This window comes from Corvus cornix, chromosome 2, assembly GCF_000738735.6.
Source record: "Corvus cornix cornix isolate S_Up_H32 chromosome 2, ASM73873v5, whole genome shotgun sequence".
Lineage (NCBI taxonomy): Eukaryota > Metazoa > Chordata > Aves > Passeriformes > Corvidae > Corvus > Corvus cornix.
The window spans coordinates 110664143-110689123 of NC_046333.1; the positions used below are offsets into that span (position 1 = coordinate 110664143).

Here is a 24981-nt window from a genome sequence, read left to right on the forward strand (position 1 = left end):
TCTCTTGATTGCCTTGTAAATATTGCAGTCGAACAGCATGAATTTTTTTTAGACTTTCAAGCAAGGAAAAAAGGTCACGTTTATGCAGTAGAAACATATATTCAATAAATCAGTGTATCTGAAAAGCATTTAAGGATCACAACAGAAAATAAATTGAACATGTATGAGATGCTTTTGCTAATTAGTCCAATGCAGTTCTTGAACTATAATTCTGATAGCACTGATTAAAGAATATAGGCACAGATTTTCCTTTGAGTATAGCACTAGTTAAATTATTACCAGCGTATTGCATTCATTATAGCTGTAAGAAAGAATTAAGGTAAACAGGAAAGGATTTAGGAAAGACATGTAAGAAGTCCTGAGTGAACAAATGCCTCCTTTGTTCTGGGAGATTTAATAGGGATGGTCTCATTAGTTTATGAAAGGTGAGGTGGTGACTTGATTGGTTTGTAAATATTTGAGAAAAGTTATTTCTATAGAAAATACTTGGTCTAAGAGACCAATTACACTTTTCACACTAAAGCTGGGTTTTTTTCTTTCCGGGAAACTATTCTGTGACAAGAAGGTAACATTTAATTAAGTGCAAAAAACACTTTATGAAATTCTCTGACTTGTGTTTTAGAATATGTGTGATACATAGGAGGATGGGCATTGCTTGCACATTGAATTCTTAATTGCCCGATTGTTTGCATTTTTATTTGCTCTTTTCCACTGTGATAAAGTCCAGAAGCCCCAGTTCTGACAGAGTGATCAGAAATTGTTTAGCAAGAGTTTAAAAAATGCCTCTTTAAATGTAGCTGGAAGCAAAAGGATGAAACTGCAAGCAACAGCCTCAGCCCATTTGTGGGCTTTTAGACCATAGTCTTTTGGAATAAAAAGTACCAGCTGACACTCAGACAGAGAAGAATCACATCATTCCTCAGCAGGTACATTTTTTGCAGTATAAATGCGGGCTACTGAACAATTTTATTAGCATAATAATATAAAAATTCCTAACCATTATAAACAGATGACTTGGCAAAAGCTGTTACATCACATCAGTATTGCTAAGTGGACAAGTGGAATGGTCACAGCTCAGGATTTTGCAGATGCTGTGGAGAATCTTTCTTTCCCCACCTTCTCCAAAGGCATATGTTAAAGAAACTCTTTACGCTACAGTTGATTTTGTTTGGAATGAGATTTCTAGTAGAAGCTCTGTAGCAGTCTCATATCTCTAAAATTCCATTTCCCTCAAATACAGGGGTAGCATGTAAAGATGCTGTGGGTAAAAGAATTAAAATCCCAATTACTGCTGCCTGGGAAAATGATGACTATAATATCCTTTTGCCCATCAATAGGAGGTTCAGTTCTCAAAAAGCATTTGTCCCTAGGGTTTCTGAAGCCAGGGCTAATCCATCAGCCATGGAGCGCAGTTGATTAAAAATTGTCTTCGTGCGAGCCAATGGAATGCACAATGATGTCAGTGTGGAGGAGACAGCAGCTCCTGCTACAGCGTGACTTCCCTCCCCACCTCAGCCCAAACAGGGCTTCTGATGTGTGCCCAAATATGAGCAACCTATGTCTCCTCTTGAGACACTTTTCAGCACTTCCTAGAAGTGTATGTTTTTCAACTATGAACATGAAATGGCAGTTAATTCCTTAGGCAGTTTTCCTAGAGGTAGTTGACAAAATGATGGACAGCAGAGGATCAGGTTCATGCTGAATCCTGAAATTTTGCTTTGCCAGCTACTGTGTTTTTGCACACCTTGTGCTTTTCGGACTAGGAAACCCTAGGATAACTCTGTAGCAAGGAATGTACCTGTTTGAAACCTGAGTCCACATTTGGATATTCAGTCCTTTTTCAGGAATGGTATTACTGGCAATTCAGTGAAACCTGTTACTATTAGCATCTTGTCTCTTGGGAATAATATTGGATGATTCTACTGAAAATGTTTGTGACACGTGGCAACATCTGGATGTGAGACAGACTCTTCTAAAAGCAGAAGAGCAGCAATGGAGTAGCAGCTTGAACATAAGAGTTTTGGGTGATGCATCAGCAAGAGATAGATTTTCACTTTGCTTTTTGTGGTTTTTTGTTTCATCTCCTTGCAACTATAAAATAAAAATCTGGTACCCAGGATTGAGCTTAACTTCTTTTGTTTCACTACCACTTGAAGGGAGTCATAAGAATAAGAGAAGATAGTGTGGAGCTTGAGGATGTTTCTCATCTGCTTTTTTTTTTTTCTGTACAGTAGTTAATGAGGTCTAAGAAATCGGTGGCTTAGTGATGACAGGCAGTATATTTTTAGTGGAAAATGTTGACTTGCTTTGGAATAAGGATTCACAGTTTTCTAAGCTTTGTGAAATGTTTGGGCTCAAAAGCATGCTGTGAATATAATGGGATTCAGTGCAAGTTACAAAGCTGATTTGGTATTTGATGTCTTTTTCCAAAAAATACTATTCAATACCATTTATTAATTCACAGTACTAGTATTGGTTTTCAGAAAGAATATTGCAGTCACTGTAGTACCCTTGATGTATACATCTGTTTTTGCTTGCTTTGGCAAACTCATACAATTAACTAACTCCCAAACTGGTTTTCATTTTCAAGAGCTGATGGCAACAGCCGAGTTCTGAATTGTTCAGTTTTGGCAAGTCGGGCTCTGGAGATCAAAGAGTGACGGAGGTGAATTACTCGATACATCTGTGTTGGCAAAGTGTAACCATTTCTGTCAATACAAGTATAGATCTGTGTCACCCAAAGAAAATACTGAATTTTATGGATATTTTAGAGAGAGATTTCGTGTGTATGTTCTCCTGAGGGAGTTCTCGCTGAAGTTTCGTATCTCCAGAGCGTGTGCATACATTTTATGCTTGAGGTAGACTCTAGTCTTTAGCATATGGTAACAATATTAATTTGTGTTTTGTAATGTGGTCATTAGTAAACAATCCTCATCTGCTGTGGTTACTTTAACAGAGAGGGAAGTGAGCAGCTGTTGATTTTGCTGGTTTAATTTTAAATCAGTATGATCTGACTGAAATCAAAATTAGTTGTGCTGTTGATTTTGGGAAAATAAGCCCTTTACTGGACAGGAATTTCTCTGTCCATCCAGTTACATACATCTGTTTACAGTTACTCCTAATAACTTTCAGTGGCAAGGAGACAGAATAACTTTTAGTTGTATTTCTCAAAAAATTTGTTTCTTTGAAGAAACATGTCTTCTAATATATTTTACATAGGTGTCATTTCTTGAGTAGGGAAGGTAAAAGGTAAAAAAAAATAACAAAGATAGCCTGTAAAATTTGAAATTCAAAGACAGCATTGCTGATATTTATAAATTATAGACTTCTGTAATAATTAACAAAACTAATTGTGGAAAAATGGAAGAGAGGAAGTTCTTTTGAATGGAGTTTGGCAAAAACATTTTTAACGTACTCTTTTTGCTAAGTAATTCTAATTCTGTCATTCATATTAACAGTCTCTGAACACTCACTAAGGAGGTCTTATCTTCAGAAACCCAGCTGCTCTTCCAGCTCATAACCTAACAGTTTACAGCTTAATAGTTGCTTTTTCTTTATTCCTTCACTCGGTCCTGGCCCTTGAGGAAGCTGATTTAAAGAATGGAGCCTAATTATTCTCCACTAAATGGAAATGCCTCCTGTAGGCTTAAAACCGCTCTTCTTTCCTTTTTCTACTGTAGCAATAATGGTGAATCCTCTTTATTTGCTACCCAAATATTTTCCCTTTATCTGTCACATTCTCTCAGGTTTTTTTTTTTTCCTCCCCAGCATCCAGTTTATTTTTAGCATTCTTTTCTGATATAGCTTTCCAAGTGAACATGGATCTGATAATATTCATGGATCTTCAGCGCTTAAGGAAAAAGTAGTTGCAGCTTTCCAAAGCTGTGTATATGTACAAAGAACACTTTGAATTTGTTTTTCTTTTCCTGTGATCTTTGGTTTCTGTAGCAGAAATGCCTGCTCTGTACTTAAGGCATTGTTTTTTTCACTAGGATCTTCAATGTTGACTTCACTTATATATCTTTGTGTCATATTTTTCCCTTTCCTTAAGTCTGACCCATTCAGAGAAAAGCAGTTGGACTTTATCCATAGAAATTAAGAAATAAATAATGACAATTTTATGTGGTCACAGGCATTTTAACATAGTCATATTTTAGCCCAGATTGATTTAAATTACTAAGTAGCAGAACATTTTTTAAAGATTAAATTTATTCATTGTCTCATATTTGTATTTAATTTCCTACGGAAAAGACAATTCATATTGTTTTTAAACAATATCTTGATTATCCTCTAAATTAAGTCTGTATGTCAATTTTAGTATTATTTTTTTGCTAATAAAGTGAGTAGACTGTGTAAGTTATTAATCAACTGTATAATTTAACACAATGTATTTAGATTTTTAATGCTTGTATCTTCTATGTTTGAAAAATAGGCAATGACATGTCTTATTTACTAGAAGGTTAGATTCAGAGCCATGTTTTGTATCAAGCTGGTTTTAAATGGAAATGGAAATGTAATTAAAACATAAAAAAAGTAATGTTTAAAATAGTTTCCTACTATCTTACTATTTTAAGCTACAAGGTATATGAAGAAAGATATAATGTACAAAATAAGTTTTAGGAAGTAAGTATCATTTGTTCTAAATAAATTAGGTTGACTTTCTCTAATCAAAGTCTCATTTTAAATATTTTAAGCAGCAGATTTCAACCTCATGTATCTGTCTTTAATCATGGACTACAGGAAAAAGTTGGGGTTTTTTTCAAAACTCTGAACAAACTAGGTTTGAGTTGTGCTAAAGAATCAGCCTGAAATGAGGTGTTCCTTCTGTATCTGTAGGAGAGATTACAGTGATGGAAAGCTATTTATTGTTTCAGTGGGTTTCAGTTCCAGTTGTTTCAGCCACTACAACAGTCACTGTTCCTTGGTTTAACTTTGTTGTAAAAGATTCAAAGGAAGAGAAGCAAAATAAACCAATACACTGATAATATTTTTATGCAAAATTGAAGTAATGATAGAAATAAGAAGTATGGCCTCTTATAAATCCTGTCACAACTTCAGGTTTATTGTTAAAAGAGAAATGAATGAAAGTACAAAATTAATATAGAGCTATGCTTATTTTTATTCCTTCTGTATCATGACTTTGACATTAATGGCTGTAGTGTTGAGCATCATCAGATGGTGTTGTCAAACCTCTTCAGGATGAACTTTATCACCAAAATAAATAGGGGAGGCTCTTGGATAATATCCTATATCACCGTAATGAAAATCAGAATTTCCCATTTGAACAAGAATGTAATAGGAGTTGCAGTCATTCTGGGGGACAGGAGTAGGTTTATCATGACAGGTCATGTTGTATCTATCCTCTTTTGGCAGGGAAACTTAAGTTTAACAGTTTCCATTCTTCAGGGATTTTTAAATGTGTTCTGTTCTCTACTCGTTAACTTCAGGGTTTGTGTGCACATACTATTTCTGGATTTTTTTCTTCAATTTTTTGACTCTCAAAATTTTCCAGAACACAGTTAAAAACAAGTTTCTTTGAAGGAGAAGACAAAATCTGGCAATTTGAAATGTCAGGCTTTTATTTCGGTGTAGATGTTCTTTGTCTCAGGAGCTTAGGTATTGCAGTGATTTGGATTATATAAACCAGCCATTGTTTGCTGCTCCTTTACATTGTCTTATTTGATAGTGAGCATTTCTCATCATGTGGAAAAGATTGATCCAAACCAGGTGATTCTGTAAACTCAGAACTTGTTTTGTGTTGCAACTTCTTTGTATATTTTGACAAATCCTTCAAGTGTAAGGAAAAAAAAGACAAAAATCAGTTATAAATCTTGTGACAAAACAGCATTTCTCTTACCTGGTAATGAAAGATTTTAATCTGACAATTATCTTGGCATAACAGCAGTGCCATAGAGTTTATTCTGTTACTGAAGTAAGTATTAAATATTTTTTCTTTCAGTGTGAAAAAAAGGTAGAATATCACATGCATCTTATGATGGCCATTAATTATTGATAACTAAATTGTCTGTGTCTTTTTTTCTTACAAACACAAATCAAAAAACAAAAAAAATTTCTTCTATGAAATTTTGCTAAGGCAGGGGACTTAGAAAGCTACTTCAGGTGTCTGCTCATCCCACTGAAGGATGGGAGGAGAAAATAGGTGAATACTGGGCTGCATTATTTCTGGCACATGTCTGTGCAGCTGCTTTGAGTGTCTTCAGACAATTCTGGTTGTGTGCAAAGTATGGCAAATCTTGGAAAAGCATTTACTGCTGCAAAACATTATAAAGAAGGTATGTTAACATGCAAACCAGCTTTGAGCACTGCTGGAAGGCAGACTTGAACTGACTCAGCAGAGGAGAATGGGAGAAAAGCTGCTCCATTTCTGGATCCATGCTAATGCTGGTTTTGCTGGGCAGCCTTAAGATACTAGTGAGAGTAATAGTAATGCAAGGCATTAAGAGTGGAAAAGTTTCTACAGCCCTTTTAGTTGAGTTTCCTGACCATCAAGACTAATAGGATTCTCCAGCTATTCTCACAGCTTCATATCTGTTTAATAAAGCTGTTTCTTAAAAAACAAAAATTAATCATATTAAAAAACAAAAATTAATCATTTAACCAGGAGACTTTTTTGTATCTCACACATTTATTCAAGAGGCTGTTTAATGCAAGTGCTGTAGTATTTGTTCATTAAAGCATGTATTATTTAGAAGGCTGACAAGTATAGCAGCATTTTTTGTATTACCTGAGAAACCAGAATTCATCTTTGCAGGATATTCCAGTCTACCCATTAAACAGGAAAGTGTGTGTTCTTTGCTTTACCAAGAAGTGCTTGTAAAATAGGTGAGTCTGGCTCCTAAGAAGGCATTACAATCTGCTGTGAAGTTACATATATATGAATCTTTCTAGATTCAGGGGTCATCAGTGTCTCTTGTATAAATGCTCATTTAGATACCTTGTAATCCATTAAAATGTGTTGGTGAGGAAGATAGTTTTTATCTAGCTTCTATGTGAAATCTGTTGTTAAACTATTCCAGTTACCTTTCAGGACCTGAAAGGCAAAATATGCAAGGCCTCCTGAACTGCATAGAAAGGGTATGATGAGGTACAAATACTTCTGAAGCAATGCATTTACTTAGAATATGGCTGGATTTTCAGCTCATGTGTACCTCATGATCAGCTGAATTTTTTGCAGCAAGCTTTTGGGTTTGAGGAATTTGCTTGTATTGGTTTATTTTTCCACCCTTATGACTCTCTAAGAAACAGGGAAGCTAACCCCCATAACAGTATTCTGATTTTTTGTTTCTTTTTGTAAAGTTTGCCCAAAGCAGACATCTGAGGAAATGTCTTCCAATCGTGATTCAAGCCTTACTAATGCACCGGTGCAAAGCAAGCTAGTATCTTCCTTCCAGCAGCACACCAAGAAAGCACTTAAACAGGTAAGCTTGTATTGACTGATCATCAATTGGCTTCCCTTTAGCATCTCTGTCATTCCTATGTGAATGGGATGTCAGCAGAATTTAAAGAGTCTTCCGAGGATTTTTAGTGCTATGTTTAGTGGTGTTTTGCTGGGGGTTTTGCTGTGTTTTTAGCAAGGGTGCAGTCCTATGTGTTGTGAGTTTAAAGGGGTTTTAAGTGCACTTCAAGTAAGCAGAATTCTTTATATTATCACACCCCTGCTTTTCCTATGTAAGCATTCGTGTTGAAAATTTTATGTGAGGTTAAAAATAAATTTAAAAAAAAATTTGAAAAGTGCTGCAGATAGGTAGGAATCTAGGTATGCTTGTTCAGTTTTTCTTCATGATCTGTTAAATAATTTTTTTCATGCTGTATTTGCTACTACAGGGTATAAAAGTAGGGTAGGGTTATTTTTATTAAAAAAACTAATGATTTGGATGATTTAGGTTCCATGATAAGTATTAAAGCATGCAAAAGCAGCTGTTTATTCAAAGTCAGCTATTAGCTGAAAGCATGATAATGTGAAAATTATTTTCCAACATTGCCAAATTAATTCAGCTTACAGCCAGAAAAATGAAAAACTAAAAAACTAGAATTAAAAAAAAATTATCATTACCTCTTCTCCATTTTGAGATGTGACTTTTCTAAAGTGTCAGGATAATGAGATGATGTTGTAATTTTTCTCACCACTGCTCTCCGAGTTATGGTTAATGGAGATCTAGTATTTCTATTATATATGAGTATATCTATTACATATGAGCTTATTGCTCAGTTCTTGGTTTAGGCTTAAGTTAAGCAAAGCCTGTCCACATCCCCTCTAAACGCTTTAGTTTTTCATGCAGGCTGGGTTTAAATCCAGTAAAATTAATAGATGTTTATCATTCACACAAGGTTATGTTGTATTTAGAGGCTTTAAGGACCGAAAAGGATTATTAGATTGAGGTCTTATATGTGTTTGTTCAGGAAAATTGAGCAGTGGGCACAAAGCAGCTCACTAACCATTAAGATATGAAAAACACACATTTCTTGGAAACTCTCCTATACAGATCTTTTGTGATCTCTGCACTTCCCTAGGGGTGGAGGGAGCAGGCGAAGGGAAAGGTGAAGGGGAAAGAAGGGGAAAAAAAGAGCAAAGCCACAAATGTTTGAACTTCCCTAATTGTTTAAACTCTACCATTTGTCACTTACCAGATATATAGCATTGAAAATAATTTTAAAAGGGCAAATTAATCAGAATAGCTTAATTAATATAAAAAGTCATAACACTGATGTGAATCTTTGAAAACTTTCCCTAAGGCAGTAGGGTTAAAGCAACATCAGAAAGTTAAGTAATCGATAAAAAGAAATTAGTTTTAATTAAGTTGATGGTAATTAGATCCTGTAGTTCAGCGTATGAGAGCAGCATTACAGATACCAGCAAAATGTTTTCTCTGTGCACAGTGTGAGATAAATGGACATTTGTATGATGGAATAGTAGATTTTTGCATTGTTTTCTCTTAAAGTTTCAGGTGTTGGCTACTGCCATATATACACATTGCAGGTTTGATTTGTTACTGTAGCAGAGGTGAATAAACCTTAACAGCGATTTTATTTGTAAAATTGCTGTTGGAAATTTATTCATTCACTTTCCAATCTTTCAATTGCTTTTATGGATGCATAGTACCTAAAATTCATACAAAGAACCTGTAATACTTTGAATACTGAAGAAGCTTTTAGACATGCTATGCAACACTCTTCAAATTGATACAAACTTACTGATTCCATGCTGAAGTAACAGAGGATAAGCCATCATCCTACTCTCAGGAAGTGCTTGTAATATATAAACATGTATATACTGTATATAATATATTGTAATGGGGTCTTCCTTAGCTATTGCCTTTTATCTACTGCAAAACAGTCTTTACAGAATGAAAACCTACAAGATAGTTTTCAGTTTCCTACTCAATTTATTTAAAACCAGTGGGTTCTTCACATTACTCTGATCTTGTGCGTATTTGGTTTGTAACCACTAAAAATAAAGTGAGAGGGAAGTTGATAATGTCCAGTTCTGCTTGAAGATCTGAGCTAGAATTAGAAGATTTTCTCTACTGTTTATCTACTTATTAACCACTCTACTCATATGTAATTCTCTTTAAATTATTATGTGCTGGATTTACATATGATTTGTTTTTTAATGAATTCTAGATATATTCCTGGGTTTAGATTGCAAAGAGCAATCTCGTGTTTGGCTTGTAACAGCCTGCATTTCAGGATGTTCTCATGAATCAAATTAGTCACAATGCTGCATTTCTTGAGCTCTTCAAGGAGCATGGAGAAAAGGGCGTTTTTGAGCCCTGTCTGGCTCTTGGTTTTGATTTCTCTCAGGTAGCAGTGAATTTGGGGTACTTTGGATTTGGATTTGGGGACTGAGGAGGTTTGCAGTTGCAGTGGATTTTCATAAGGTCTGTGTTACAGGTCAGACCTTGGTCCTCACCTTTCAGAGGCTGGGCTGCCATTTTGGTCTGGAAACTTGCTAGCTTCACCACCTTCCATGGTGTCCTTGCTGGGAAAGAGATTTTGAGTGTTTCACTGCTGAGTGTGTCTTGTGCTTCTCTTTGGTTTCTGAGGGAGTTTCATTTTTGCTCTTGTATAATGCTTACACTTTGCTCTGAGTGTAATGTCCCACAAACCAGTTCCTGTTCATGAGGGTTTAGACAAAAGAGCCTATGATGTAGAGCTGCCTTTTATGCTTGGCTTTCTGATGGCAGATTTTACAGATTTCTGTTTCCTTTTTGCTGTTGGAAGTGCTTGGGCATGTGTGCCCAGCTGTTGCTGCTCTTGTACCTTTGAAAAGAAGGCTTATGGCACGCTGTCACATGCTGATTTCCTATCAGTACTGATCAGTTCCATACTGATTTGCCTCATTTTGACACTCGAGAGTTTTGGCATGCAGACCCATGTAAGGACCTCTTCCTGGGAAAGTGCTGAACTACACCTGCATCTGCTAGCAGTGGTACATGGTCACACTACTGTGTGCATTATTCTTGCTCTGGACAAAGCTAACTCCAGTATGGACATCAAGTCATGGCATAGTATCTACATGCTTCTGTCTGGTCCAGTTTCTGTTCCATTGACTTGAGGTGACAGTTTTTTGGAAGTCTTCACTGTATACAGATTTATCTGTATCTATCAAGATGTTCTTGGAACATTTCTCAGAAGAAGCGATCATACCTGCAAACTGGCCTCACGTAGGTAACACTGAGAATGTGTGAATATCCAGGACATTGAGGTGGTGTTAGTGTCTATTGGACTCTGATAGCCAAGTGTAAGAGCACCTTGCCCGTCAGTGTACCAGGTGTTCCCTGGGGCAGTACCAAGAGAGGAGAAAGAACTTGAAGATGCGCTATAATGGTGTCTGGGATGATAGTAGACCTCCCAGACATGGAAGAAAATCCTGCCTCACTTTTGGCACTTTGGAATCAGCACCAAGAAGGGTACCCATAAAATTTCTGTTGGGAGAAGAGAAGGATACTCCATTCAGACTCAGGATCTGAATACAGAACCAGGACATGTCTGAGACTGTGCTGGGCATCCAGATCTCTTTGTAGAGACAGAAACTCCAGAGACAGCAGCCAAGTGGGTTTGGGAGGAGAGAAGCTCAGGAAATAAGGGAATCAACTCAAGGTATGTCACTGCCATGGTTTGTTTTGTTTTTCTTAACTTTGGGCTTTGTCTGCATGCTTGGTGGCTGGGTTCATATATGTGCCACTATTTAATTCATAAAGTGGGTAGGTGAAGTTTTTTAAAGAGAAGGAAGGCACCCATTTGTAGGATTTGTTCTTATAATAGAATTGGCAACTACTCCACCCCCTTTTTTTTTTTTCCAGTGGATGCTGCCACACCCTGAGAAGTGGGGAGGTTATGGTTTAGCTCATGTGTTGCTTCTGAATTGTAGGTTATTAGACCTGTACAGCTCCAAATAACATTTCAGGTTGACGTTTCTACCACAACTGTAATTCTTATTAGAAACCAACCTACAAGAGACTAAATTTCAGAGCAGGATGGTTAACGCTGTAATTTAGCCCTGATTTACCCGAATCTATAGAACTAGTTTATCAAGATTTCTTTGTTTGTTTCTTTTTTTTTGGACACAGGTGTCCAAGTGCCTAGGTTGGCACTGAAGGTAGAATCCTGATCTCCCATGATGCTGGTGTGAATTTGCTTTCCTGTCTTCAGCTCACACTGCTTACCTTTCTTTGAGAGAAGAACAAGAGCAAACTCACCAGTCTTGCTCCCTCCACACTCATTCTGTTAGGACTTCTTTCCTTGACTGCAGCCAGATGCAGGTTATCTTGAAGCATTTTGCTGTCCATAGAAAGTAATCCCGTATGAGTCTGTCTGTGGTGTCTCTCCTTTGACTCATCTGAGCAACTGCTCCTACACATGCTCTAATATAAGCCTGATATATTTGCCTGCCCTGCTTTCCTTTCCTCACCCCAAAGAAGCAAAGGTGACAGAGGAGATCATTATGATGATTCTGTCCTAATCACTTAGAATTTAAGTGCAGGGTGTCTTCCTGAAAGGCTCTGAAAATCCACTGTGAACTGAGAGATATTTTTTGTACTGAATTCCTCGTTATAGAGAGTTTGCTGCACTTGCTCATTGTCTCTGTTAACCATCTTCCTATGTTTCATTTCAGATGCCACAAATGTACCAAGGCCACAGTTGGAGAATTCTGGTTCCCTAGCTGAAGCATTTGACCAGATGTCTGGCAACATAAGTGATGATTCTTGACAAATTTTCCTGACAACAAATGGAAAAGAAGGAAAACATGTTGCTTTTTGACTTCTAGAGAGACATGGGAAGGGACACTGGAGTTTACAAAATGCATTCAGGAGAATGGAAGTTCGAAGAGGATAAGCTAAACTGATTTTCTGATTGCCAAGACAAGTCTAGGGAAGAGGACAGAGAAACTATGGCAGGGAGACTGCATAAAGGGGAAAAGAAGCTGGGAGAGCAAGAGTTCCAGCAGAAGCTGTTCAGGGAGTACATGCATTGCCCGAAGGCTGGCTGCACGGTATGTCCCTCTAAAGGTCCCTATGCATGGGCAGCATGTACCAGCTGCTCAACACAGTGCTTTGGTAAGACGCAAGACAATGTTTATGAGACTCTCTTCTGGGTCACGCCCCTGGTCCTCAGCCCTTACCTGTGATGGGAAGAAAGGGACAGGAATCCACACAATCCCTGCTTTCTTTTTGTACTGCTTTTTAGTATCTAGCTCCCAGTTGCTGGAGCGTTCTGCTTGTCTCTCCTCTGGGGCTGTTTGCACAGCATGCTTTTTACGGCGCTCCTGCACCTTTTCTGTTTTAATAAATGTATTTTACAGAATTTCTTAGTCTGAGAAATAACTAAAGAATTTTAAAGCAACTTCAGAACTACTGTGCTGAAGCATAGTTGCCCCTCTGCCTCAGTGTAGGACAGTACCCCTCACTTAAAGTATGTCCTGGCATGAGCATTACCTTTGTTTAAACCTACCACTGCTACATAGTGGAATCTTCTTCCCAAATATGGGTTGAAAGTGTTCTCTTTCTTCTGTTCTGTAGAGATGCAGTTGCTTTTTCCAAGTCTCAGATAGTCAAGCTGAAGACAGCAGCCTAGTTCTAAGCCTTGCTTTGTCTGATTCATTAAGTAGCTTGTCCCTTAAGTAGCCTGGGGAACTATTTCAGATGGATTGGTCATTGTTATTGTATTAATGAAAATATAATCACTAGAGATTAGAGTCCCAGTTAAGCTTTTCCAGTGGTGTTACCTGATTTTTCCTTATAGTGGCAGTGAATATCTGTGTGAGTATCTTCTTTTGGGCCATGTGAAAAGAACAGCTTTTGATTTGAATAGTTTGTAACATGAAATTATATCCAGGTGACAATGAATCATGTCTTGATTTTGAAGTGCGTCCTAGAAAATGTTGGCCTTTTCAGGAAAAGACAGGATTTGGAACAGCTCACAACTCTTCAGAGCTCTAGGAAGCCTCCTACAAAATGTTGAGAAGCAGTTATCTACAAATGGTGTTCCAGGAGCTGTTGGGTAGGTCCCCAGAAGGCTGTGTGCTCAGGATGTGTGGGCAAGCGGGAGTACCCAGGCTCAAACAGGATGTCAGGCAGAAAGACATTACACTGCTTATGCTGGTGCAATGTAAATTCTCTGAGGGGTAATGTGAGAAGATTTTTTTGCCTGGGAAGTCTAGACATGAAGCCCCTGCTGTATGCTTTGGCCCCTGTGCAGAGTGTGTTTGAAAATTTAACCTCATGGAAAATGTTGATTACAGTTTTAAGATTTTGTATTGATGTTGCTCTCTTTATTTTAATTTGTTTTTAAGCTGCTTTCTACAAACTGTTTACTTACCTATATGTGCTTTGTTGTGCCAAAGAACAGATTCCCCATAAAACACTTTTCAGCTGATAGATGTTATTAATTTAATACTACACAAACCATTAAAAAAATCCCAATTCTTCTCTCTGTAAAAAAGCTTTCACTGAGTTGATGCATATGCCATCATCATTCCCATTCACATGCAAGTCAAAACAGACATTGAACGCATCACGTGTTTTTTGCCCTTGGTTCTGTGCTTGGGAAAGCACCAAAAACATTTGCTTTGCAGTCCATTGTGATCTGCAGCAACTGTAGCTGTGGCTGCATTATTGCAATCCCGTAGAAAGTAGTGCTGGCTTGCAGGTGTAGAGACACACATATGAACACACAAATCTCTGTGTCTCTGCCCCACAAAGGTCCAAGCACTTCAGAGTTGGTTGGTACACAGGTAAATGTTCAGTGTTAATGTGTACTGTAGTCCTACAGAAAGACCCTGAGCCCTACTGAGAGCTAAAGAACAAATACACAGCAAGACATTCTTTTTATTCCAAATACAGATGTAAATATCACAAGGAAGGAGGATAGCACGGGACAAGAATAGATGCTTATTTGAGGAGGTATTCGCATTTGTTTGAAAATAAACCCCAGGTCTCCAAACTTCCATCCTGCTGATTCTGACACTGCTCTTCATCTCCAGATGATAATTGTGTACACTTGGCACCATACTGACATGTTTAGTGTATGGTCTGGTTGGAAGTAAATTAATTTGCTTTGGAAATGGCACTTTGTACCTTGTAGTTGTTTTCATAGGACATCTTTATTGTGTTTTAATCTTATGTTTGCATGCTTATAACTGAGTACTTTGTTTATGTTTAATATAAGAATTAGTGGCATCCAGGAAACAATAATGGGTTTACTCTTTGTGATTTGTGGTGCTTACTGTTTTAGTTTAACTGCTCTGTCTGTCTGTGAAACAGGTTGCCACTGAGAAATTTTAATTTAACAGACGTGGGACTTAAAGGCTCTTATTTTATTAACAAAATGAGGGTGAGAGAGAGGACAAAGACTGAATTTTATAGTGGTGTTAAGTGTATCAGTGATAAACCATAAACCTGTTCCATCTTTGTCAATTTGGGATCCATAACCATGATGTGGAGTTGTTATTTATTTTGTGCGAGAGACTTTGCTCAGTCTGTCATAGCTTGTATTTTCACATGGCAGAATGGAAGAATTCCATAGCTTTACATTTCTGATCTGAAATGTGTGAAATTTCAAAGGCTATGTTTCATGATATGAGTTTCAGAATGTAGATTTGACGTTTATGGAACAAGTAGAAATCTGGGAAGATACTGCTTAACGCAACCAAGTGTTACATGTCTTTGTTGTTAATAACTTAATTTTTAACATTCTCAGCATGTCACGCATTTAAGCTCAAATGAAAGTGGTTTTCTGCATTAATGGTTTATCTGTGTGCTGCATTTTTTCATTCTGAGTTGAAAAGATGTGGGAAAGAAAAATAAAAAAAAAATTGATGAGCAGCGGTAAAATCAGAGCACAGAGGTTGACATTTTGCTTCTGGTGCTCTTTTGGGGAGGTATTTTGCCCCCATCTCCAGTTATCTTTTGGTTTATATTGTTTCCTTTTATTCTTACTTGAAAGATGGCTTTATGAGTTTCTAATGAAGACAGTCAACCATTTTGTTACATGGGTGAAGAAGCCTTTCCTGTGTTAAGATCAACTAAACATGACATTATTGTTATTAAGAGCATATAATGGCATTCATGAAACCTCCAAAATACTGCCATACTGCAGTAGGGATAGAAACTCCCTGAAAAAAAAAAGGAACCTTGCTCTTGTCACCTCTTTATTAAAAAAAAAAAAACAAACAACTCTTGGAATTAGAAGTTCACTGTTAATTTCATGGTGTTTTTCTTTTGCCATCTATCTTCAGAGTTTATGTTTTCTTAATTATCATCTTTTTATTTTATTTTGAGTTCTTTGGATGAAAATGGATTGATAGTTTACTTAAAAATTTTGGCAATAAAAATAACTTCATTAAACCAAATAATTATGCCAAGCACTGTATAATGACCATGGCAGTGTTATTCAACAGATGGTCACAGGTTCATTTTTATGAATGGGAATATTGGGAATTCTCCATATTCATTATGTGCAAGAGATTCACAGATGTCCTTTGCAAATCTGCTTGTGAAAGGCTGGATGTAAGTATTATATTTTGGTGGTAATTTTAAGAGACCCTTTAATGTTTTAACTTGTATATTACATGAACTTTCATTTCCTTTCCTTCTTTTGATTTATTTGATGTACAAACAGGATGGTAGTAATGTCTTACAGAATACATCAACAGTGATCAGTTCTAGGTATTTAAAACTTGCAGCTTTTTTAACTCAGGCATTTAGCATGAATTGATTGAATGCATTTAAAATGTAAACATAGCCTCATTAAAGAAAAATATTCTTTATGTAAGCTATCATATGCACTACATGTGTTTTTCTCTAATTTTCCATAGTGAAAATGACACCTTACCATTTGGTAAAATCATCATCTGTTTCTTGCAGTTCTGCAGGAAGTCCAGCTAGGAGGTTATATATCTCTAAATATGGATGAGATGCAAAAGGCTGTGTCGGTAAAGGATGACAATGTAGTTAGTATGTGTTAGTTACTGTTTCCATATCTGCAGTGATATCTGGAACCATTTTTCCGTGGAATAAGTTACAACATTTCTCATTTTCTTCAGTGCTAGTTATAAATTTGATTTATTTGGTTGTGGTGACTAGGAAAGCACTAAATTAGCTTGGTGCACTAAAAGCTCAGTATAGCAGGCATTTGGTGCATGTTTCACTTGGAGTAATCTCATTGACTTCCCAGCTAAGTAGAATTAATCTTGGGTTACAAGATTCTTGTCTTATCCTACAGTAGTCTTGTATTCTAAAATTAATATCCCTCAGGCTAGGTGTAGAGAAGTTATATATTTGTCCTCAGCAGAGACTACAGAGATTGTCCTTCATTTATACTTAACTCCTTCTAGTATTTGGCTTCCCTTGGATCTGGGTGTCAATCAGCAGTTTCTCCCACCAATGGGTTGCTCCTAGTGTTGTCTTGCAAAGATTTGTCTATCCAAAATTTCAGACCCTGCAGCTTCAAAATCGAAGGAGAATTTAACACAAAATTGTTGAGATTAGCCAGGCATATCACAAGAATGTCTGTGCAGAATCTCAGCCATCTCTTTGCTCTGGAAATCATATGTTAGATTATTTACTTGATATCTTTGTGCCCTCCTCCCCTGCCTCATGTCTTTCATTTGACAAATGAAAAGACAGAGAGGCATGAGGAAGGTTATGTGCCTATTCTTTGTACACAGGGTGATTCATTGGTAATTCATTCACTTTATGTTAAAAGTTTTACTTAGATTTTAATATCCACATGGCGGGGTTGGGTTTGGGGTGGGGGATTTGGCAGGGGGGGAGGTTTCTACAGCCTTTCCTTCAGGTGCGTGTGGCTTTACTGTCAGCTTGATTCTCAGACTTAACTTGGGCCCTGTTTGGTGATCGGTTCCTTGTGCTGTGAAGCTGGAGGAGCTGGGGAAGGGACTGGCAGTGAATCAATGGGTGTTAGAGGAAAAAGAAACCCTGAAAAACAAATGTGCATCAAAAGGAAATGGTGTCTTTAAGGTTTGTGCTTGACCCTCACATATAGAGGTGCTTAGCCTGTAGCTCAAGAAGTGTGCTATGCCTCAAAGTAAATAGTTCTGGTGGCTTTGTCTGCTCCCAGCTGTATTTCCTCATCTAACTGTCCAGGGGGTGCCTTGCATTAGTGCTTCATGAGCATGAGTTGGCCTGTGCTTCTTGGAAATGCCAAATCGGTTGCATAAATGTGTCCTTAAGGGCCACAAGGGGCCTTCCAGTAACAGAAAAGAAGGTAAGTGGTGCACCTGACAAAGATTGGGTACTGCCCTCGCTCCAGCAGCACGTGTGTCACCTGAGGTGTATGAACATTGCGTGCCTGTCACTGGTGGTGGATACACTGCTGGTTCCTTTCTCTCCTTCATGGGAGCTCAGTCTAAGGATTGAAAATCAACTAGAAGGCTTGACAAAGAATCTCCCTTTGCCACAGTGGCTGTATAAATCATTAAGATGGTATTTCCATATGAATGCTGGCAGCAAGGTTGTGTACCCTTGGCAGAGGTGGAAATTGTCTTGGAAAGTCAGGAGGAGGCAGGAGGAGAGCATGGAGCATTGTTTGGGCTCTAACTGTTTGTCTAGGGAGGATGGCTTGAGGATGGCATCTGGCAAATCAGGCTGTGGCGCACCATGATACAAAGTTTGGGTTGTGTTATATTGGTGTGTTGTTAGTGCAGACATTGCCTGTCTTTTCTGTTAATTTTTAGTGAACTGTTTCCCACTGTCTCCATGGTATTACTGTTAATTAAGGATCCCCTAGTTTGACACTTAGGTTTGTAGGGTCATTTTTGGAATTTTGAGGAATTTTTGAGAAATGTTAGCACTTTAGAATTTTCTGTCCACAGGTCTGGCTGTGCTTGCTCATTAGCAGTATGAATTTTCTGTCTCAAAAATGTTTGAAGTATAGATTGTTCTTTATGGCTTTCTTCTGCTTCTTTGGTTCAGTGCAGATCTGACCAGCTTCCTTTGTTTGGTTTCAAGTGTTCTAATTTGCTTTTTATTGCACAGTGCTTACGTGTCTTTTAAGAAGTACAATAAAATGGGTTAATCCATGAAATAGCTTCTATGTGGCCTGGTGTATTTTATACTGTGTAGAGTGTTATTTAGAGGAATAGACCGATATCGATTTCTTTCTTCTCAGGGTTTTTTTTTCCTTCTATTATTTAGCTATGTGAACAATTTGGAAAGGTATTACAATCCATTAAAGTTACAGACTTAAACCTTATAGGGTATCAGTCATTCATGCTCATAAACCTATAGGGATAATTCATATCAAATATGTTCCTTGTTCATATGATATTACTTTAATAAATCCCCAAAGTTCCTAACACAAATCACAATTGTAAAAATAGAGTGGACAGTAAGAATGGAGAAAAATAGCCAGGAGGCTAGGAGAGATCTGTATTAAGCCCATCCCATTCTGATTAATTCCAGAATTTTAATGCTTGCAGATGCATTAATTGGCAGGTGTTCATATTTGTATGTTTTAAGACCTTTTGAATGAGGTATCATTTTCCATATAAAACAGTCTGGTGGGTATTTGCTATTTCTAGTCTGTAGATATTTTATATTACACTACCAGCCCTGTATTTGATACATTTATGAAACACAAAGCACTACCATTTGTAGAGATTTATTCGTGTATCATTTTTCCCCAGATTTGCCAGAACACCATCATGTTCGTGTTCTGAAGGTTAATGCCCAAAGTCAAACAGACAGAAGCCAAATGCTGCAAGGTTTCCAAGATTAGGACTGATTCCCTTCACGAAAATAAATGATTCCTGCCATGTTCAGTGATTTTGTGCAGCACTACTCACGGCTGAGTGAGTGCATCAATACTGTAGTCCTTACATGCTGTACATACTGATGACACTCTGTGTTAACTTGATTGACTGAGCAGTATACTGGAGAGGATGCACCTGCGAGAGATGTGCAGACATATATATTTTTATTCTGGTTTTGAAACATTTTGGTTTTACTTTTTTTTTTTTCTTGGAAGTCTTAGTTTCACATTTCAGGGGTTATCACGTTGTGCTGTTAAGGTAGAGGAAACAGTTACGTGCTTCTTTGTTGTCAAAACTGGATTGGAAAATGATCTAAGGTGCATCTTCTTTCTCTATTAAAAAGAGGGAAAAAAGCCTGAATTTATATTTTAAAAGAAAATGACATAAAGAGGACGAGTGTGAAGTCTGGCAAGTCAGTAGCTGTGTAAATTATGCTTATTTTAAGGGTTTCAGTTTAATGGTAGAGAAATGTCATGTGTAATTCACTTACAAGCATTATTTTTTGCTACAGCTTTATGTTTTGTTATCGTTTTTGTAGGCTTTAAGACAACAGCAGAAAAGAAGAAATGGAGTCTCAATGATGGTAAACAAGACTGTTCCTCGTGTTGTTTTGACACCATTAAAGGTGTCCGATGAGCAGTCGGATTCACCTTCAGGTAAATAGCTAAAGGACCGTCTGCAAGATCAGCTCTAGTCACAGAGCCTTCTTCTGAATCAGCTGTGTAGCATACAGAATTTGGAATTGCTGAAATAATATTTCCACTGGGTGGCTTTGTTTAACATCTTTATTTCCTTATCAAGTCTCGTGTCTCAAGGATGGAGATTTTTCGTTAATAAAGAATTGAAGGCACACAGTAGAATGACAATTGGTAATATCAGCAGCTTTAAAGGAATGCAAAGTAACATTTTGTTTGGCTCTGGAGCTCTAATGGAGGACCACATGCTGGTATTCAATGCCATAAAAAGAGGAGGGGGGGGAAGGCAAGCTTCTCTGTGAATGTGAATTTGTGTCTCAGTTCGGCGTTGCAATACTCAAATCCTTTTGTTAGCTTTTCTTCTTCTTATACCGTGCTTATCACTGCAGCATAACCTTGACCTTTAGCTCTGGTGGTTAAGTTGCTTCATTTTAAGAGATTTTTGTGTCTATGTCTAACACAAATTGACAATTGTATTTCCAAATACATCTTTTCTTTAAATGTTTCTTCACAAAGAAATGATCTTTTTTCAGCCGTAGATTGCTTTACTGCCCCATAACTTGAGGTTAAAATATTTTTTAAAATACCTCTTGGGCATTATAGAACTATGTTTTTTTTATTAGATCAGTGAACATTTTTATTGACTACGGGTTCAGTAAACTTTAGTTTTCAGCACTTAATTGATTTATTGAGCTTTTACTTCCAATTCTTCTGATGAGTAGGAATTGTATTGTGACCAGAAAAGTATATTGCCTTTCAGCAAGAAGATGTCAATTTTTTTAAAATCCTATTTTTGTTTTGTTTACGGTGTAGGGGGTGCTGAGGGGATTGTTAGTAAAAGTGCAAAAGCATCACATTTGAGGGATTTTATTTTTTTCAAAGGATCTGAATCTAAAAATGGTGAAGCAGATGGTTCTGATAAAGAGATGAAACATGGGCAAAAGTCTCCAACTGGAAAGCAGACAAGCCAGCACTTAAAGAGGTTAAAAAAATCTGGTTTAGGTGAGTAGGAGTAAAATAAATATCTTACTTATATTTTTATAATCTCTGTGTTCTCTTGAAAAGTTTTATTTTTCTGTTTACTTGTCCCTTTTTCAAACTCAGCAGCTGACCCTCTCTCAAGAAGAGATCTTTCTGTCTACCTGGAAAATCCATGGTCAATTTTTTTTTCCTCCTCAGAATGATTGTCTGTAGTCGCTTTTGAAAGTTTGACAGAGCCAAGCAACTGCAGGCAGAGAGGTGATTTAGCAATTAGAATCTGATTGTTACATAATGAGTTTTTGTAGAATCTGATTGTTACATAATGAGTTTTTGGGGGATGGAGGCAGGGTGTAACAGAAATTCTTTCTTTGTGGTGAATTTGCTTGCCATCTAATGTGCATTTATTCCCAGAGTTAGTAGCATATTTGCTTACATCCTTGCCCTGTTAGGAGATAACCTTCTCTTTTCTTCATTTGCATTATTGCATGTCATATAGAGATTTGGCATAAAATTTTTGGTTGGTTCTCCTTCTTTGGCTGATTTATTTCTTCATTGGATCTGTAATTATTTTGAAGCTACATCTCTTGAGGTGGTAGATACAGTTCTGGTTTTATTTTCTGTGGGTTTTTTAGCAAGGTTCATGGATCATGTCCTGTAATTAACAAAGAATTTTCTCTGAAGAGATGCTAAGAGTAAATTCTCAATCTCCATGTGATAGGCAGATTTTCCTGCCCTGCATGAAATTTAATTGGAAAAGTTCCCTAGGGAGCACAAAATATAGTGTTCACTAAGACTCTTGTCTCTGCTTAAGTAAAGTCAAATAATGACATAACTGTTTCTTTATCTTTACCGAGTACTTTTTGCATTCAGCCGAGTGCTGAATCATTTAGAGAAGTATTTTGCAATGTGGCCATGTTGGAAAAGATAACCAACAAGCTTTTTGTCTTGGCTAAATCCTAAAAGTTATTTTCTGTCTGTCTTTGTGGGGATAAGATTGTTCTTCTTTATTAGTCATCCATCCTTGTCCTATTTTAATACATAATGATCCTGTAAATTAGCTCCAAGGCACTTCGCTTCCTAAATGCCATGGGTGATTTGTTCAGTATGGTATTGCCAGTTCCTGGAAATGTAACCTACAAGCCTTATTGTATCACAGCCTCCCATGAAAGTGTACTTTGGTTTCATACATGATCTTTCTGCAGATTATCAGTCAGTCCCATATGGACAGATACTTCTCTGTGTTGATCCAACAGCATTATTCTAAATAGACAATACTCCTTCAGGATAACAGCTTTTGCTGTGCAAAGTTATGTTCAATGTTAGATGATTTCCTGTAATTTTTCTCTACATTTAAGACTGAGATACATCATTTCAAGTATACATTCCTCCCCATCTTCAGATACTACATCAGCTGTTGGCTAATGATATCAAATGAATTCATTAGGGGTTTTCTTGGTGGATTTTGGAAAATAAATTCTCTGGCCTTTTTGGACACCACACATGGAATGCAGGGAACTTCGTATAAGGTTTAAGCGTTTCTGTTCTTGTACTTGCTGAAATGTTTCTCTCATGACACAACATTTCTTGGGATGCTAAAAGTGCAGTTGTAGAGCAGCTTTGAGAATGGGTCCAGAGTCCTGTATAGTGCACAATTCAGCTCCAGATACTGTTTCATTGTCTGAAACTCTGCTGATCTGCCCAACATTCAGTACATGTTGTGTTTGATAGACTTTCTGAGCTCTGATTAAATATGACTTTTCTTCCCTTTTAGTTAACAGATTCTTCCAACTGTGTGATTTCTGTCCTTTTTCTGTTTTCATTTTTATACCTTGATGTAGAACCATGGTGCTCCCATCTCCTTACAGTTAATTCTCTATGTTGGAGACTGTTCTCATATTTTACAAGGCTGCAAGCCTGAATTTCTCTCTTGTCTTACAGCTCCTATTTCTGATCTGGACAGTGATACCTCTGAACTATGTAAGGATTCAAAATGCCTTTCTCTGTGGAAAACAACGTAGAAAACATTGGCACATGTTTTGTCATAAACTCCTCTCAGAGCTCTGATTAGTGATGCAGTAGTGTCATGCTTCCATGCTGCTCCCAAATACTTCACTAAATCTTATTACAAACTTGGGACCTGCTGTACAGATCCTAAATTAGCCATAGGAAGGGTGCAGGAGAGAAAATTTGTTGTTCTTCTGAACAGATTTTGAGGATTATTTTTTTTAAATAGGAGTGTGGTGGGGATCCACAGTTTTCTACTGGCCTAGAATTAATACACACATTTCTTCCAGAAGTTGATAAAACCTCCATAGTATTCTGTAAGTGATAGCAGGTCAAATAAATCAGAAAATTTAGGTTTGTCTTTTTTTCTTGGGCTTTTCACGCTCTGAGAATATCTGCCACTGAAGGATGTTACTGATTTTGCAGTCATGTATCTTATTTGAGTTTGGATTATCTCTGTGTATATGCCTTCCCATAGGATATGAAGTGCTAGCTGGGGAAAATGTTACTCTATTTTGGAGTCACTTAGAAGAGGGGGATATGTATTTTGTATTGATTAAAGAAGAGAATATACATACAAGCATTAAAATTCAATACATCATACAACTTGTGTTATGCTCAGGGACTGTGTTCTTTCTACATTTATATTTAGTGGGTGGAACAGATGGTGCAGATAGTTTATTGTGATGCATTCATGAAAATGGGCACTTTTTCCATGCAATTGTCCTGTATAACAGGGCATTCATTTGTTGGTAATGGAGTCTTTGCTGTACTGAAAAAAAGTATGTTGGAAATATGTGTTGGAAAAGGTTATCCTGTGCTGAGTGCAAAGTAGTCCTCATCTCATTCAGGTACTATTGTCTGCTGAAAAATAAAATAAAATTACAAGAATGTTTGCAGGAGGCTGTGACTGAAGTGGAGCTTTTAGAATTTACCAATCTGCATTTTCTTGCATATGTATATTTTGTGGTTACAGACTTTCAGGGAAGAGACCACCACAGGTCCTCTAAGAAATCTCAAGCATAATTGCATTCCTGCTATTAATGTTACTGTTAAGTAGCTTGTAGCATTTGAGACATTCCTAATAATCAGTATGCCCAAATTTTCTCATTTTTAAAGCATAATTTATTCTTAACATGTCAGTTGTGATTGTTGCTGAGAGGTCCTATGTAAATGCCAAATGCCATCATTGCTCATAGCAGCAGAATAATCTTTAAATCACTTTTTTAGAGATTCTGATGGAGTGTGTGTTTTACATAGATCAGATCCCTCTTATACCATCTTTGAAATATTTGAAAGTACCACGGACTGAAACCTGAAAAAGTTTCGGGGCGGGGGGGGGGGGGGGGCGGCGTTTAGAAGCTCTTGAGTTTTTCCAGCCACATCACCTGGACTTGGATATATTAAAACTTAGAGGAAAAAAGGATTGTAGCAGTATATATACCTTGAAGCAGGTAGCTCTTTAAGAAGCTTTTAAAAGGTATCTTCTAAATATTATCCTTGAAATACCAACAAAATCAGACCACACAGGATCTCCAGTGGTCATCTAATTTGCTCATCAGTCATAGGTCAAAATCAGATATGCATCTGTCATTACTGACAGGTATTTGTCTGACATATTCTTACAAGGTTTCCACTGATGGAGACTGTAATACCTCCCTATGGATCTAATCCAGTGTCTCCTTGTTCTTGGTGGGTGAAAGCTTTCTTTTCCCAGTATCTTAACAGATATACTTCTTACTGTGCAAGAATTTAAGCTGATAGTCCTTCTGTCCACTGGGTAAAGTAAGAAGACATTGTTCTGTAGCACTGTGCATGAGCCATATGTGTATTTCCCTTTCCCTCTGCTGGGTCTTTATCTTACTCCTGGGTTTGTACTGTCCCTCGCATACTCTGTTTTTTAATCTCATAACTCCTGCTGCTGCCTTCTGTGTGTTGATCATTTTAGATCATCAGTTCTTAGGAGAATTCTGAAAAATGCATGCTTTCAGACATTAACATATTAAATAT

At 37.2% G+C, this 24981-nt stretch overlaps 1 protein-coding gene across 7 annotated transcripts in view; it reads left to right on the forward strand.

Annotated features, from left to right (window-relative positions):
* The window catches only part of ASXL3 (ASXL transcriptional regulator 3), a 127914-nt gene that overhangs the window by 61251 nt on the left and 41682 nt on the right, over positions 1-24981 (forward strand). For 4 of the 7 annotated variants that reach the window (XM_039548250.1, XM_039548251.1, XM_039548248.1 and 1 more), the window contains 3 exons: positions 7318-7439; positions 19830-19947; positions 20869-20988. In XM_039548250.1, the coding sequence (XP_039404184.1) occupies positions 7318-7439; positions 19830-19947; positions 20869-20988 (360 nt within the window). Of the gene's footprint in view, positions 1-7317; positions 7440-10333; positions 11122-11591; positions 11784-12136; positions 12515-19829; positions 19948-20868; positions 20989-24981 lie in introns of those variants that run through there. The other 3 variants (XM_039548253.1, XM_039548254.1, XM_039548252.1) reach the window with 3 other exon arrangements.